This window comes from Pogona vitticeps, chromosome 1, assembly GCF_051106095.1.
Source record: "Pogona vitticeps strain Pit_001003342236 chromosome 1, PviZW2.1, whole genome shotgun sequence".
In the NCBI taxonomy this organism is placed as follows: Eukaryota; Metazoa; Chordata; class Lepidosauria; order Squamata; family Agamidae; genus Pogona; species Pogona vitticeps.
Window position 1 is genome coordinate 97,284,578 of NC_135783.1, and position 16,263 is coordinate 97,300,840.

Here is a 16,263-nt window from a genome sequence, read left to right on the forward strand (position 1 = left end):
GCTGTTACCGTAAAGCAAAGCAACACGGCCAATTAGTTACGTCCACGACCGCTCCCCACTCCGTTTGCGACATTTAAGATGGCTGCCCCCACAGTAGTAGCTTGTGGTTTCCGTGCAAGGGAGGCTGTTGGTGGACCTAATGCTTAAAATGGGCAGGTTGCAGCTCCCTGGTTCAAGGGTTTTTATAAAGTTGTGGTATTAATAAGTAATTGTCTTTTTTTTTTAAAAAAGCACCGGTTTTGTTCAGCTACATTTGAGGCAGAAAGAAGGCGGCACTAGGGGAGAGAACTGCAAAGTGTGAAGCGTGTTTCGATGGGTGTGGGGAGCCTCATGAGATAAGAGTAGCACAGAAGCAGGAGGCTGGGCAGACCCGACTGGGGTTTTAATACCCTCAAAATCTCGGCTGGAGGGGATTGAGAAGCTGAAGGAACCGTAGTGGCTCCTGCTTGCGTTTCCTAGGAGGCGAAGTCGGGGGAGCAGGGGCTTTGTTCCCTGGGCTTCTTCCAAGCCTGAAGATGATGCGACTTGGGTTGCGGCCGCTGTTTCCTGGAAGCTGCTCCCAGACTCTCTTGAGGCAGCGGCGGTGCCTCTTTTCCGGCTCCCCGTCGTCTGCTTCTCACTGGAGCAAAGTGGTCTCTGAGGCAGAGAAGATTGTGGGCTACCCCACCTCCTTCATGAGTCTCCGCTGCCTCTTGAGTGACGAGCTGAGCAATATCGCCATGCAGGTGCGCAAACTGGTGGGGACCAACCATCCGTTGCTCAACACGGCCAGGTAAGCATCCATGCCCTCCTCCTCCCCTCCCAAAAGCACCGTGCAAGGCTTCCACACTTGACTGCCACTTTTCTTGTAAACGTTGCCTTTCAAGGGAATAAATCTGTGTCCTCCTATTTGTCCCACCTCTAACCATCCGTATTTATTTAAATATTACATGGCTTTTGACTTCTCATAAGGAGAATGGAGTACAGTGGTGCCTCGCTTAGCGAGTGCACCGTATAGCGATGTTTCCGTATAGCGATCCCTTTTTTGGGACCGCTATACGGAAACATACCCGATCTTCGCAATGGGGAAAACCCGCATTGCGAAGATCGGGTATTGCGGCGGCCATTTTGGAAATGGCTGCCGGCAGCTGTTTTCACGCCCTGCCCTCGCTTAGCGAGGGCGCGAAAATGGCTGCCGGCAAGGGGAATCCTCGCTGAACGGGTAAGTAAGCAAGGTATTGGAACGCATTAAACTAAGTTTAATGCGTTTCAGTACATTTTCCCTACCCGTTTAGCGACGATTCCGCATAGCGAGGGTTAATCCAGAACGGATTAACCTCGCTATGCGGGGCACCACTCTATTTCTAACTTTAACACAGAAGACTGTGGGGATTTATTTTCCTCAGAACTCTTTTGAAGTAGTTAGTCTTCGTGCTAAACATCAGGAAAAAAAGCCCTATGAATTTTGCACCAATTCTGGCTGAATTGTGGAATGTATGCTGCTGTTATTTGTGTTGGGTAATGAGGAAGTGTGCTACAAGTAGGAACTTTCCTGCTGCTCATTTATCTTATTTCACTACCTATAGTGAATTCTACCCATCTTTAAGGTGACTAGCAAAACAAGAACATATAAAAACATATTTTCTGAAAAAAAGAATAATCCCTAAGGAAATTCATTCTGTGATCTATGTGGTGTAAAAGGTACAGTGGGGTCTCTACTTAAGAACTTAATCCGTATTGGAAGGTGGTTCTCAAGTTGAAACGTTCTTATGTTGAATCTACATTTCCCATAGGAATGCATTGAAAACCATTTAATCCGTATCTGCTCTTTTCCGTCCATAGAAACTACAGTGGAACCTCTACTTAAGAACTTAATCCGTTTTGGAATGGTGTTCTTAAGTTGAAACGTTCTTAAGTTGAAGCAAAATTTCCCATAGGAATGGACTGAAAGCCAATTAATCCGTTCTGACTGTTTTTTTGTTATGTAGAGGTACGTTCGTACATTGAAGCATTCGTTCCCATAGGAACTAATGCAAAGTTGGTTAATATGTACTCTACCACTAGGGGGAGAATTTTTTTTAACCTAAGATGACCTAAGGTTAAAAAAAGAGCAGGAAAGGTTTTTTTTCCTGTTCTTATCTTGGATTTCTGTTCTCAAGTAGAAGCAAAAGTTAGCAAATGGAGCTGTTCTTAAGTTGGATTGTTCTTAAGTAGGGACGTTCTTAAGTAGAGACCCCACTGTATGTGTTGATTCAATGCAGAGGTGCTTAAGCTGTATTCTGCCACAAGCATAAGTAACAATTAGCATGTTGCCATAGTTCTAGATACACATGTTGGCCACATGTTGGAATGCCAAAAGGTTGTTATAGAGTTGATACTGACAAGAGTATAGACAGCTTGCTTCTTTTGGCCATTTGTCCTACAGTGATAACATTTTATCCAGAAGCCTCATGTGCTGAATCCTACATAGGCTGATACTGGCATGTGGATTTTTTATTTTTATTCTTGGCCTTCTATCTACTTTGCATAACATCCCTTACTTTAAAAAAATAGGATCACACAGGTACCTGCTTTTTGTTTTTCTTCAGCTACTAAAGTAAGTAGGAACTGTTATTTCATTAGAAACAGCCTTGGTGAAGGTACTGATTGCAGCAATATTCATTTAATGAATCAGTAATGCTAATTAAAATTATTTCAGGCTTTTGGATTATTTTATTTTATATTATATTTTGTCCATTTCTAAGCTCTGAAACCTATGTGTGGTGTGTGGCTAGAGGTAGGATTGGAAAAGTCCAAAGTACTTACACTGTTGATACTACAGTGATCTTTAGCAAGGCTGCTAGAAGATGAATCATGGCTACAGAGTATTTTGTCCTTGAACATGGTAGTCGTTTATCCTTTCAGAGAGCACTGTTAAGTAGGACTGGGATGTGGGTACAGAATGACAGATTGTCAAACAGTTTAGCACTGTGTTTGAAGTATGGGAAAGTTAGACATAACTTATTTATTATCCTACACAGTAATCATCAGTTACTTTTAATTCCTTCCCTGCTTTGATTCCAGTGTGGGAAAACTTGTTACATCATCTCTGGCTGGTATGGCTGGTCTGGGATCACAACTCTGTATTGCCTGTACTAAAAGAAGAGCCTTGGATTGTGCCTGCCTGCCTATCTACTAATCTTAAAACCCAAGGTCTAGAGCACTGGTTCTTAACCTTGGGTTACTCAGGAGTTTTGGACTGCAACACCCAGAAGCCTTCACCACCAGCTGTCCTGACTGGGGTTTCTGGGAGTTGCAGTTCAAAAGCATCCGAGTAACAGAGGTTAAGAACCACTGGTCTAGAGCACTGGTTCTTAACCTTGGGTTACTCAGGAGTTTTGGACTGCAACTCCCAGAAGCCTTCACCACCAGCTGTCCTGACTGGGGTTTCTGGGAGGTGCAGTTCAAAAGCATCCGAGTAATAAAGGTTAAGAACCAGTGGTTAGAGGGTTGGTGCATCCTCCTTCCCTGGTAGAGTTTTTCTTCTTTAGCATAGACCCTGCCGATATAGACCCGGCCATCTAAGGAGATTAAGATTGCTGTGCCTATCAGTGCCATGTTAATTGCAAAAAAGAGCATCTTAATATGAAATGTGAACTCTAAATTAGATAATTTTAATGAATAAGATCAAATGTTAACTGGTGTGTACTATGAGTTAAGGACAATCGTTATCTTCATTCCTGTACACTACTATTTTTAATTCATGAAAAATGTTAAATTTGATAACTTTTGCTTCTTCCTTCAAGTTTTTTAAAACATTCCCACAGAGTATTTGTAACATGGAGTTTTATGTAGTGTAATAGAAGGCAGAAGATGGATTAACTGATTTCCTGTTACATAGCACAACTTTGCTGTTAGTAGAGGTTGCTTAAGTATAGGATGGCATGGCGTTCTTATTCTAGTGGGTTTTTTTAAAAAAAATATTGCTTGGCAACTACTACTGTGGCTTGGAGCAAGTGATATAAGTTTATCTACTGTGGCTGGAATCCAGTAGTAAGTCACAAATAGAGTGGATCCATTAAATCAGTGGGGATTTGATGCGTTATCTACTTCCTAAGTTCAATAGATCCAGTGGGCGTGCTCTAGCTGTAACTTACTACTGGATTCCAGCCTTTGTTTTCTATATTTTGTCTTCTAAATAAAGGATTACACATCAGGAAAGATTAATAAATAAAACTGATATGCTTGAATTGCTTTGAAAATTATTATGATAGCACCCTCTGTATACAGTGGGGTCTTGACTTGAGAACTTAATCCGTATTGGAAGGCAGTTCTCAAGTCAAAAAGTTCTCAAGTCAAATCTGCATTTCCCATAGGAATGCATTGAAAACCATTTGATCCGTATCTGGTCTTTTCCGTCCATAGAAACTAATGGGAAGCTGCTATTCCGCCTTCGACCACTAGAGAGGGATATTTTGTTTCTTTTTTTCTTAGGTCAAGAAAGGTTCAGGGAAGGCAGGGAAAATACAGTCCAGGCAGTACCAGGCAGTCTGAAGACTCCCAATCCACTCTCTAAACGCTGGGAGGAGTGAGGAAGCAGACAGGCACCATTTTCACTGGCCAACAGTTAACTGAAAGTTCAAATTTTGCACTTTCCCTGCCTCCCATGTGGTTTTTTTTGCAGTTCTTAACTCAAATCTAAGTACTTAAGTCAAGTCAATATTTTCCTATGAGAGCGGTTCTTAAGTCAAAATGTTCTTAACTCAAGCCGTTCTTAAGTCAAGACCCCACTGTAATACCTTTACTGAAGTTTTAATCTTCCACTGGAGCAGATTTGAAATTTAAGGCATATAGGGTAGATATGTTTGCTATGCTGTGAGGAACCTTCATTTCAAAGATTTCCATTCGCTATCTTCAGAACTACTTTTGTAGTCAGACTAATTTAGGGGAAAATAATTGTTTTAAATAAAATAATCACATTAATCTATTCTAGAGAGAATATCATTAAATCATCTGTGTTTTATAAAGGAAAGTATACTTTGTGTATGCTAAAATATAGAGAAAAATGATATTAATACAGTATAACTATTTTAATTTGCACAATTTTTTGTTCCCAGATATGTTATGGGTTATATTTCTAACTTTTGAAGGCACTGTCCTATATTTGAGTTTTAGCAGCTGAGAATTATGTGGTGCTCCCTTGATATCTTAGGGTTTACCCCTTAGCCCCATCCATCATGGGCTAGTAGTTAATTTTGTAATTATAGCAAAAAATATGGAGAGTATCAGCTTGAAGAAGGTTGAGCTAGACAATTTGATAATAACATTGAGTTGTGCTGGTAGTATTGGGTGTAATGCAGGCATGACTCATGCACAGGGAGAGCTTCAGACTAACAATATTTTAAACGCATATATCACTTGTCATAACTTGTTTTTATTTACTCTGAAGTGAGTAGAACCTTGATATAAATGTAATTTCAGATAACAAGTGGCTACGAAATAAGAGATATAAAGCTCCCCTAACTGTATCCAGTGGTCCCAATATCAGATACAAACTTTGGGGTGGATAATTAAAATATGCTATATGGTACATTTTTAATGTACAGTATATATATTTTGCCACAAAAAAGTGTTTTGCAGCATGCAGCACAGTAGAAAGCATAGCACACGTAATGCTGAATCCTGTGTTGCTCCAAACCAGAATGACACTCCTGTTGACTTATCAACCCTGGACTTGGTTTAGGTCTCATTGGATGACATGGGAGGACAGAAAAAATAATATATTTCTCTTTATTGTTTGTTTAGTATCTTCCTTTGGCTGCCTTACAGAAGTCTTTCTCTCCTTTGCTGGGGTTTTTAATCTTTGTCCCAAGAGAGCTGTATGTGATTCCTGCAGGCAGCCTGCCCAGCAAGCAATGAGGGTGCTGTATTCCATGGTTTCTCTGTCCTGTTTTGTGTGTATAATTGCTCCAAAATCATGATTGTAAAGAGCATATGGAGATTCAAACTCCACTATGTGAAGATGACTGGGGAATAATTGTGTGGAGTACATTCTTAGCTCTGGCAGTGTGCATATATAAGATAGAATAGCTATTTCTCCAGCATGGCTGACTGTCTTAGTTTTTAAACATAAAAAGAGGAGCTGGAGTGGGGCATATGTTTCACCACTCCAACATTATAACTGGAGTATAGGATTGTTCTGTTTGTAATCCTTTGAGGACATTCTTTTCGTATGTATCGTCATCGTTTAGTCGTTTAGTCGTGTCCGACTCTTCATGACCCCATGGACCAGAGCACGCCAGGCCCTCCTGTCTTCCACTGCCTCCCGGAATTGTGTCAAATTCATGTTGGTTGCTTTGCAGACACTGTCCAGCCATCTCATCCTCTGTTGTCCCCTTCTCCTCTTGCCGTCACACTTTCCTAACATCAAGGTCTTTTCCAAGGAGTCTTCTCATGAGATGGCCAAAGTACTGGAGCCTCAGCTTCAGGATCTGTCCTTCCAGTGAGCACTCAGGGTTGATTTCCTTTAGAATTGATAGGTTTGTTCTCCTTGCAGTCCAGGGGACTCTCAAGAGCCTCCTCCAGCACCACAATTCAAAGGCATCAATACTTCGGCGGTCAGCTTTCTTTATGGTCCAGCTCTCATTTCCATACATCACGACAGGAAAAACCATAGCTTTGACTATGCGGACTTTTATTGGCAAGGTGATGTCTTTGCTTTTTAAGATGCTGTCAAGGTTTGTCATCGCTTTCCTCCCAAGAAGCAAGTCTCTTTTAATTTCGTGGCTGCTGTCTCCATCTGCAGTGATCATGGAGCCCAAGAAAATAAAATCTGTCACTGCCTCCATATCTTCCCCTTCTATTTGCCAGGAGGGGATGGGACCAGTGGCCATGATCTTAGTTTTTTTGATGTTGAGTTTCAGGCCGTTTTTTGCACTCTCCTCTTTCACCCTCATTACAAGGTTCTTTAATTCCTCCTCACTTTCTGCCATCAGAGTGGTATCATCTGCATATCGGAGGTTGTTGATATTTCTTCCGGCAATCTTTATTCTGGCTTGGGATTCCTCCAGTCCAGCCTTCCGCATGTTGTATTCTGCATATAAGTTAAATAAGCAGGGAGACAATATACAGCCTTGTTTTACTCCTTTCCCAATTTTGAACCAATCAGTAGTTCCATATCCAGTTGTAACTGTTGCTTCCTGCAACAGTTATAGGTTTCTCAGGAGATAGATAAGGTGGTCAGGCACTCCCATTTCTTTAAGGACTTGCCCTAGTTTGCTGTGGTCAAAGGCTTTTGTGTAGTCAATGAAGCAGAAATAGATATTTTTCTGGAACTCTCTGGCTTTCTCCATAATCCAGCGCACGTTAGCAATTTGGTCTCTAGTTCCTCTGCCTCTTCGGAATCCAGCTTGTACTTCTGGGAGTTCTCAGTCCACATACTGCTGAAGCCTACCTTGGAGGATTTTGAGCATAACCTTGCTAGCGTGTGAAGTGAGTGCAGTTGTACGGTAGTTGGAGCATTCTTTGGCACTGCCTTTCTTTGGGATTGGGATGTAGACTGATCTTTTCCAATGCTCTGGACACTGTTGAGTTTTCCAAACTTGCTGGCATATTGAACGTAGCATCTTAACAGCATCATCTTTTAAGATTTTAAATAGTTCAACTGGAATGTCATCACCTCCACTGGCCTTGTTGTTAGCCAGCCTTTCTAAGGCCCACTTGACTTCACTCTCCAGGATGTCTGGCTCAAGGTCAGCAACTATATTGTCTGGGTTGTCCGGGATATCCAAATCTTTCTGATATAATTCCTCTGTGTATTCTTGCCACCTCTTCTTGATGTCTTGATGTATGTATCCCTTTCATCTTATAGCAAGTTAAGCAATGGTGCACGTTTCAGGGTTGTTAAATGTACCTCCACAGAATGTACTCTATACAATTGGGTAGTTAAAAAGTTAATCTTTATTTATCTCAGTGGGCTATAATCATGACTGATTTGTCTGAAATACTTTAAATGCAGAAAATGTTTATGTAAAAACAGTTTGTTACCTATGAGCACATAACACAATAATGAGACAAAACAGTTTATATTCTTAATCAGCTTATCTTCAAGAGTAGTTGCCTTGGTCAAACGCTATCATGACTAACAGTAGAGTCAAAAAGCCATGGAAATATCTCAGAAGAAACTTAGATACCTTTGGATGGGTTAGTGAGGCTACTGCCACGATCAATTTTTTTTTAATTAGTGGATGCCAGCATAATATAGGACTATGCTTGCTGAGGTGACATGGCCTCAAGACTATATAAATTTGTTTATATTTAAAACAACAAAAAAGTTTCTGTGACCAGTGTTAAACAAAATGATCCTGTAAATCTTTTTTGTATTTATTCTAGGATACCTTTGGTTATTTGGTCTTGTTTATTTGTTTGCTTGTTTATTTAAAGAGAAAATTCATTATTGTTATGGGATGTCTGATCACTTCCAGCTTATGGTGAGCCTCACAGGGCTTTGTGGGTATTTAAGATATTCAAAGTGTAAGTTGTTATAACCAAAAATCTGAACCCAGATCTCCTGTATCCATGTTCAGTACTTCATTTGTTCCACCACACTAACTCTCAGATTCATTATATCAATAATTAATGAGATGAGAAGGCCTGTCACAACTTTATTGCAGATAGACTGGTAGATTACAGACAAATCACAGCTCTTGTAAATTGACTATAGTGGCTGTGCCATTGGTACAACTGCATTACGCCAGAATAAAATTTGGCAATCAGAGCCTCTTTTCATGCTTGGGCATTCCACGTATACGAAGTTACTTGGCTCTTAAAACAGAGGCAAATTCTTGAATGATAAGCCTAATTTTGCTTTCTGTTCCACTCCCTGCCTAGAGATATTCCAGATTTAACAAAGCTGCTTGAAAGTTGAATGTTATAGTCTTATACTATGGTAGCTGCTGTATGGAACATTTCGGGCAAATCACTTATGACAGTTGGCAGATAATAGCTGTCTGAAAATGAGGTGGCTTTCATATTTTGAGCTTTTTCCCTAACTTTTTTCCTGTTACGAACTCTTAAAATAGACATATTTTGTTCCAAGCAAAGTTAAAGTTGTTTGACTTTGTGGTGCCTGCTCAAAACTGGTACCTTTGGCTAGTTTTATATGCTTTGAATGATCTTCTTATGTTCACACAGAGATTTAGTTTATTCAGTAACTTATTAAGGACTGAAAAGACAGACACATATTGGTACATTTAAGGATACCTTCCATTAAAGCCTTCATAAAAATCTTGACTCCAAAATATGGTAGCTTTAACTCCCAGGGTGGACCAAAAGAGGGAAAAGCTAGCTTGAATAAACTAAAAAAGAAAAATTTACAAATACAGTGCCAGTTCTTTTACTGACATTTTCTGAAAGGTTACAGGAAATAAATTATTATGAGAAACTCGACAGCAGCAGTAACAAGTGTTTTTTTATTATAAAAATGTAGCCTACTATATGGCCTGAGTCACTGAAATTATTAAAACAGTTGAAATCTGCCACTGGCACAGATTTCAGAACAGTCTAACAAGCAGGTTATGATTTTGTTGTAATTAATTTGCCTGTTGCTGTTTTAGGTACCATATTTTCCAGTGTATAAGATGCCCCCATGTATAAGACCCCCCACTTTTCTAACCCAAAATTAAGAAGTATAAGTGGGACTTAGCAAGTGGGGGAAAGCAGGAATCAAAGCGCTTTGATGATTCCTGCTTTCCCCCTCCACTTTCTTGCGAAGAAAGTGGAGGGGGAAAGCACTTTCACTCAAGAAAGTGGAGGGAGAGGCAGGAATCAAAGCACTTTGATGATTCCTGCTTTCCCCCCTCCACTTTCTTGTGAGGAAAGTGTCCCCCCCCCCCCACTTTCTTTGCAAGAAAGTGGAGGGGGAAAGCAGGAATCAAAGTGCTTTGATCCCTTTCCCCCTTACTTCCATGTATAAGATGATACTCAATTTTTAATCTAAAGATTTTAGACAAAAGTATCGTCTTATGCATGGAAAAATATGGTAAACGGAGCAGTGGTTTACAAAGTCTCTGACCAAATCTTTTTGGCTGTTGTAATTGGTCTAGGAATTGATGTTCACTGTCAGCTTTGAATCAGCACAGATTTGCAACCTATTTTGTTTCTGTACTTTTTCTCTCTTAAACTCATGTAAATGTACATACTGTAGGATAAAGACAGAGTTATTTTTGCCCCCTTTCAACTAAGAAAGACAATTTGATAGTCTTAGGCTGGTTGCAAGTTTTCTTACTTGCTGAAAAATATACAGTACTACCTTCATATGAAATGCTGTTTAGAAGGGGTGGATACGGGACATTTCAGACTACTTCCTTCTCTTTCTCCTCCTCCTCCTCCTCCTCGGTGCATCCACAAAACCACTTGGACTCTTCTATGTGGAACATTTCATACAAACATTGAGCCTGGCCTTTCAGAAGAGTTACGTTGAGGGGTGCAGCTATCAATATGGCATTATGTCAGTAGGAAATGTACTCTAATTTTGTAGCCAGTATAAATATGTTTAATTTTCTTTCCAAGATGGATGCTTTCAAAGTTATTTCTCTCAAAATAAGCAGTTGGTTAGTAACAGGAAAATAACCATAATCACAGCATGGCAAATGTGATTAGTCGCATGTCTTGACTGATCACATGAAATGTTGTTGTAAGTTCAAGATACAACAGATCTGCAAAATGCAATTGCAGCCTCGGAATCTTTTCAAATTGGGACCCACGTGGTCTTCCCACATCCATCCCTTTCAAGTGGCTGCTTTGGCATATAATTTTCCTGTGAGATTTCTACCAGTGAATTCAAGATTCATTTGGAAGGAAACATACTGTATTTGTAATGTCCCATTTACTTCACTGAAAGTAACAGAAATGACACTGCACCTTATATATGGTGCTTATAAAGAAGATGGTTCCTTTTAGGTTGCATCCCAATATCTTTGCCATGTTGGGAACAGGCAGAGGCTAACTTTACTACAATTCCTCTCTTCTCCAGCCTGCAGAGTTTCCTAAAAATACTAACTTGAGTGTTGGGGGCTCTGTCAGTGGGGTCTAAGGGGAAAGAGAAAGACTGAAGAAAATTAGGTTGATGCATCTTATGTGGGTAGAACAGAGGTCTGTCTCTGCCTGGCTTTCCATGATCTTCCCCTGCCTCTTCAGAACTCTTTTCCAGCTCTTAAGAGAGCATAATTTGTTTTTGTGAAATTGTAAAATATTAAGTTAAACATCTGTCACAGTTTGCATGAGCAAAATTCAAATGATTAAAAATTGCAAATTGCTGTAGTTATAAGGTATATTTGAAGTAGATAAGAGAATGAGCTTGATGTGGTAGAGTGGCTGGCTAGGGTTAAAGAGACAAGAGTTCTGTAGCCGCTCAGAGATAGGAATTCACAAAGAATTGCCAATAGTGGACCACTCCTTGAACATTTAATGTACCTTGAAAAATCTACTAGGCTCTCCACAAAGCAGAAATGATTTGACAATGCATAAGAATATATGTCAATTCCCACTTACATGGACTTCCTTAATAAAAAATAAGAATTGGCACTTATAATTGGTAAAATTTGTTTCCCCACAGAAACTAAGAAGAGCAACAATATGCTATTACAGCTTCAGCTGTCTGACATTGTACCTGAATCTATGGAAATCCTAGCTCTCAGTGGATGATCATTTTAAACATAATTTTCTTTATTTCTTGAAGCTGTATTTCTTGCTTAAATGTATACAGTGGAACCTCTACTTGCAAACTTAATCTGTCCCAGAAGATGATCGTTAGTTGAAATGTTCGTAAGTAGAAGCAAAATTTCCCATAGGAATGAACTGAAAACCATTTAATCCGTTCTGGCTGTTTTTGGTTCTTATCTAGAGGTTCCATTCTAAGTCGAAGCATTAGTTTCCATGGGAACTAATGAAAAGCCAGTTAATCCATACTCTACCACTAGGAGGAAAATTTTTCTTCTTTTGACCTAAGAGGAACTTCGGTCAAAAAAAGGGCAGGAAAGGAGGGAGTGGGGAGGCAACACCTTCTAAGCAGAACACTTTTAAAAACAAGCAGCTTTTAAAGAAAACCAAGCACCTTTTAGCTCAAAAAAGGGGCAGGAAAGGAGGGAGGGGGGAAGGAGGGAAGGAAGGAAGGAAGGAACAGTGGGGAAAAGAGGAAAGAAAGAAAGAAGGTCATCACTGGGGCACACAGACCCCTCAGACAAAGGTTTGTGCTGTTAGGAACAAAAAGAGAAAAAAGAGAGAGAAGACAAGAGGGGGAGAGCCTTGAGTCTACAATAGACTCCATTTTAAAGCCTGCCTGCCTGCATCAACAAGCACCACAGTTTTCTGATTTTAAGAGACAGACCTTGGAGCCACATTTAAAACACACATTTTAAAACAAAAAACAGGTCACAGTACACAAACCCTAGAAGCCACAGAATCCAGCAAGCATTATTCCAACACAGAAGTCCTCATCACAAAAAGAGTCTAAACTGCATTTTACAGCCTGCCTGCATCAACAGCCAGCAACCATTATTACAGCAAACAGATCCCCAAAGAAAAAAAAAAGACTTTGGAGTCACATTTTAAACCCACACATTTTAAAACAACAGAGAAGTCACAGTACACAAACCCTAGAAGCCACAGAATGCAAAAATAAAAAAAATAACATTTTAAAATTACAGTACAGTATAATTTTCACATTTAATTTTAATTTAATATTATAGTCTACTTTTCACATTTTAAATCCATGCTGCAAGACCCATCAGGGCACAGAAACATAACCCCCCCACCTAGCCGTACCCCCTTACCAAGCTGCAAAAAACCCTGTACAGTACAGTAAATACTGTACAGTGTATGTACTCGCCCAGAACAGGCAGTCTCTCTGTTTAAAAAAAAGTCAAAATCCAAAAATCAAAAATTAAAAAAAGCCAAAAAAAATACAGTCTGTACAGTACAGTACCAGGCAGTCTGAAGACTCTCTCCCTATCCACTCTCTAACCGCTGGGACAAGCGAGGTAGCAGACAAACAGCCTCTTCGCTGACCAACGGTCAACTGAATGTTCAAATTTTGTGCTTTCCCCACCTCCCCTGTGGTTTTTTTTGTTCGTATGTTGAAACTCCATTCGCAAGTAGAAGCAAAATTTTGTGAACGGAGCTGTTCGTAAGTTGAATTGTTTGTAGGTAGGGACGTTCATAAGTAGAGGTTTCATTGTACTTCCTCTTATCAGAAGGCAAATTGCAGGAGCTATGGAGGAAATAAAACTGTTAAAGAACTATTTTATTGGTAGGTGTGAGGGAGACAGAGTGGAGCAAGGTTACAAGAGCTGAGAAACAGTGTTGTCCTGGTAACAGATTAAGGAGATCTGGATAAGTTTTCAAAAATTTAGGAGAGAAAGAAATTATCATTTTGGGCAATTTCTTTATGAAGGAAAATAGATTATGGAATAGCTTAAAAGGTTATTGGAGATTCTGTTTTGTTAATGCTTCTAATGATGGGTCAGTGTTTAACCCTTGAAAGATGGAAGAGGACATATTATGTATGAAAAGGAGATGTGCTGTGGTCTAGCTTTGAACAGTGATAACCAAGGAAGTAGCAATAAAATGATAGCAAATTAGAGGTGGAAGGACATAACTTTTGTGCTAATTCCAGGCAAGGCTACCATAGCAACTCTACTGAGAGGCAAGCTAAATGGAGAGGTAGATAAAAAAAACTGAATAGTAGTAGTAGTAGTAGTAGTAGTAGTAGTAGTAGTAGTAGTAGTAGTATAATCTTCTTCTTCATCCCCTTCATGGGCATAGGTGTTGTTGAGGTGGAGGGGCTTGCATGCTTCAGTGAGGTTGAAAGCTATTCTGAAGGGTCTCCCAAGTCAGACAGGTCTCAGCTGAGAAGCCAGACCAACTGTGTTCACCAACCCAACTAACCATCAATTAGAGGGAATAAAAAGAAATCCATACCAGATGGATCATCGTCTGGGTCAACAAGGACCACGTCAGATGTTATAGCCCCTGGACATCTATCTGGTGACAAGTGGGCTACAGGGCTCAGCACTCAGACCCTGTTGAGTGACCAGGGCAGGCTGCTGCAAAGCTACTGGAATAACATAAATGCAAAACTTGAGCTCTTGCCGAAAATTGAGAAATTATGAAATGCTATTAAACTTCATAGAGTACTATAAGCAGTTACAGATCTCAGAAATCACACAATCGGAGCTATAAAAATGGCAGTATTAGGAACAGCATACATACTGTGCCGATATTTAACAGATACCATATTTTTCCTAAAATAATTATAGGGAAAATTGAGGGTCGTTTTATACATGGAATGCAGCAGCAGGAGGCGGAGACTGACAAAGAAGCTGCCGCATCTCGCAGCTGCCCATCGATAGTTGCTGGCACCGCCCGATTGCCCCATCCAGCGATTGGGCGACGGTGGCAGCAGGCAATGGGCAGCAGTGAAAAGTGACTGAGCACGGCTGCTTCTTTGCCTCCATCTCTGTCTCCTGCTGAGCCCGTGAGTGGTGCTGGAGGAGACTGCAGCAGCAGCAGGAGATGGAGGCAAAGAAGCAATGGTGCTGCTCGTTGACTGCTCCTCCGCCTCCAGCAAGGGTAAAAATTAGAGAGTCGTCCTATACATTGGGGGGGGGTCATATACACAGAAAAATACGGTACTTAGATTTTTGGTTAACACTTGTATCTTTCTATAATACCAGTCAATGTTTTTATAATGTTGACTCTGCCTGGCGTTTCTGAATCATCATCATAATCAATCATCATCATAATAATGCTCCAGAGTGTACCCGTTAGGCACTAAGAGCCACTGGGTAGGAAGCATGGTGAAACTAAGTAGGAAGGTGTGGAGCTATAAAGCAGAGTTTGTCATGTGGATTGGGCCACAAACGGGCAATAGGACATCAAGTTCCCAGTCTTCATTCAGTCTTCATTCAGAATACTCTGTTCCATGGGTATTAGATTCAAAAGGCTTTATGTTGATGCATATGCATGCAGCTTTTGCCCATTAGTATTGTTCAAATGGTAATCATACTACCCTGTTCTGCAAGCAAGGCAAACATATGGACAAGACTTCTCATACTGAAGATATTTGTGTGTTTAGAAAGCCTCTGCAGGGATGAAGGCAAAGGAGAGAGAAGGATCTTGGTTATCATATAATGAAATAGGTGATAGATGAGAAGCTTAGGAACCAGAAATCAGTGAGGAGGTAGGAGGGGAACCATAAGCTAGGTGTTCATTATTGCTTGTAGATGCATGATTTGGCATTACAGCTGAATTCCACTAATATCCTCCTTAATTTTGAAATCTTATATACTTTAAGCAGGTGATTCAAACTGAATATTTAGGTCATTTCACAAAAAAATTCTTGTTCAGTCTTGATGTACTTGAGAATTTAAATTCCAGAAGCACTGTAATCAGATAATTTTAAGTACAGTATGTATAGGAATAAAATGTTACAACTGTACTTCTCTATTTCATCTGCAAGAGTTTTTAAAATAGGTTTTGTGTACCACATGCCAGGTGGTAAGGGAATGTCTTTAGAAGAGTTTGCCAAAGAAGGCTGTGAATGAATGATCCTGCTATTTTTATTTGTACATATGAAACAACAATAAAGATGAAATTGCATTTGTTACAGTAGATTCTATTTATTATAGCAAATCCTGTTATCAGCCTACCTGGATTTCCAAATACTGTAACTCAAATATCCAATTCTATATTATGAAAGTTTTTATTGACATGTTGGCAAAGAAACAAACATGACCATTCTTTTGCCATCTGTTTATAAAACTATATAAAGAAAATGATGCTGGTTGCTGTGGAAACTAACATTCCCAGAATCACAAGTTACTTAAATTCTCTGCCTTTTAAAATGTTTAGCTCTCTCAGGAATGAATGCATACATGAGGAATGGATTAGAAATGTTCCAGTTCCTTTCCCACTAATTATTAAGTGTAAAATGTTTTCAATAAATATGTTTTGCCACTAATGAAAATTTTTTGTCATTCACACTTCAGTACAGAATAATTTATTTCTCGACACTTAGAGGTACTGCACTTGTATCTACATTTGTACAGACAAACATAATGAGTTGAATTCCAGAGTTCCACAATGCATTGAAATTACACCTGTGTAGGCTTTAGACATTGAAGCTGCTATTTATATGAGATTCTTTGGGATATATTTACTTTATTGCTTGCCTTTAGGCACCTATGGGGACATATAACATACTTGCTCAAACTCTCACTTGTAGCATATAATTTATAATAATTTATT

The 16,263-nt window shown here is 39.7% G+C and overlaps 1 protein-coding gene across 1 annotated transcript in view; it reads left to right on the forward strand.

Moving 5' to 3' along the window:
* The first annotated feature begins 6 nt into the window (after positions 1–6).
* Positions 7–16,263, forward strand: part of PDSS2 (decaprenyl diphosphate synthase subunit 2) — a 106,119-nt gene continuing 89,862 nt past the window's right edge. Inside the window, exon 1 of the mRNA XM_020800294.3 lies at positions 7–772. Within this exon, the coding sequence (XP_020655953.3) occupies positions 516–772 (257 nt within the window). The 5' untranslated portion in view covers positions 7–515. The remainder of the gene's footprint in view (positions 773–16,263) is intronic.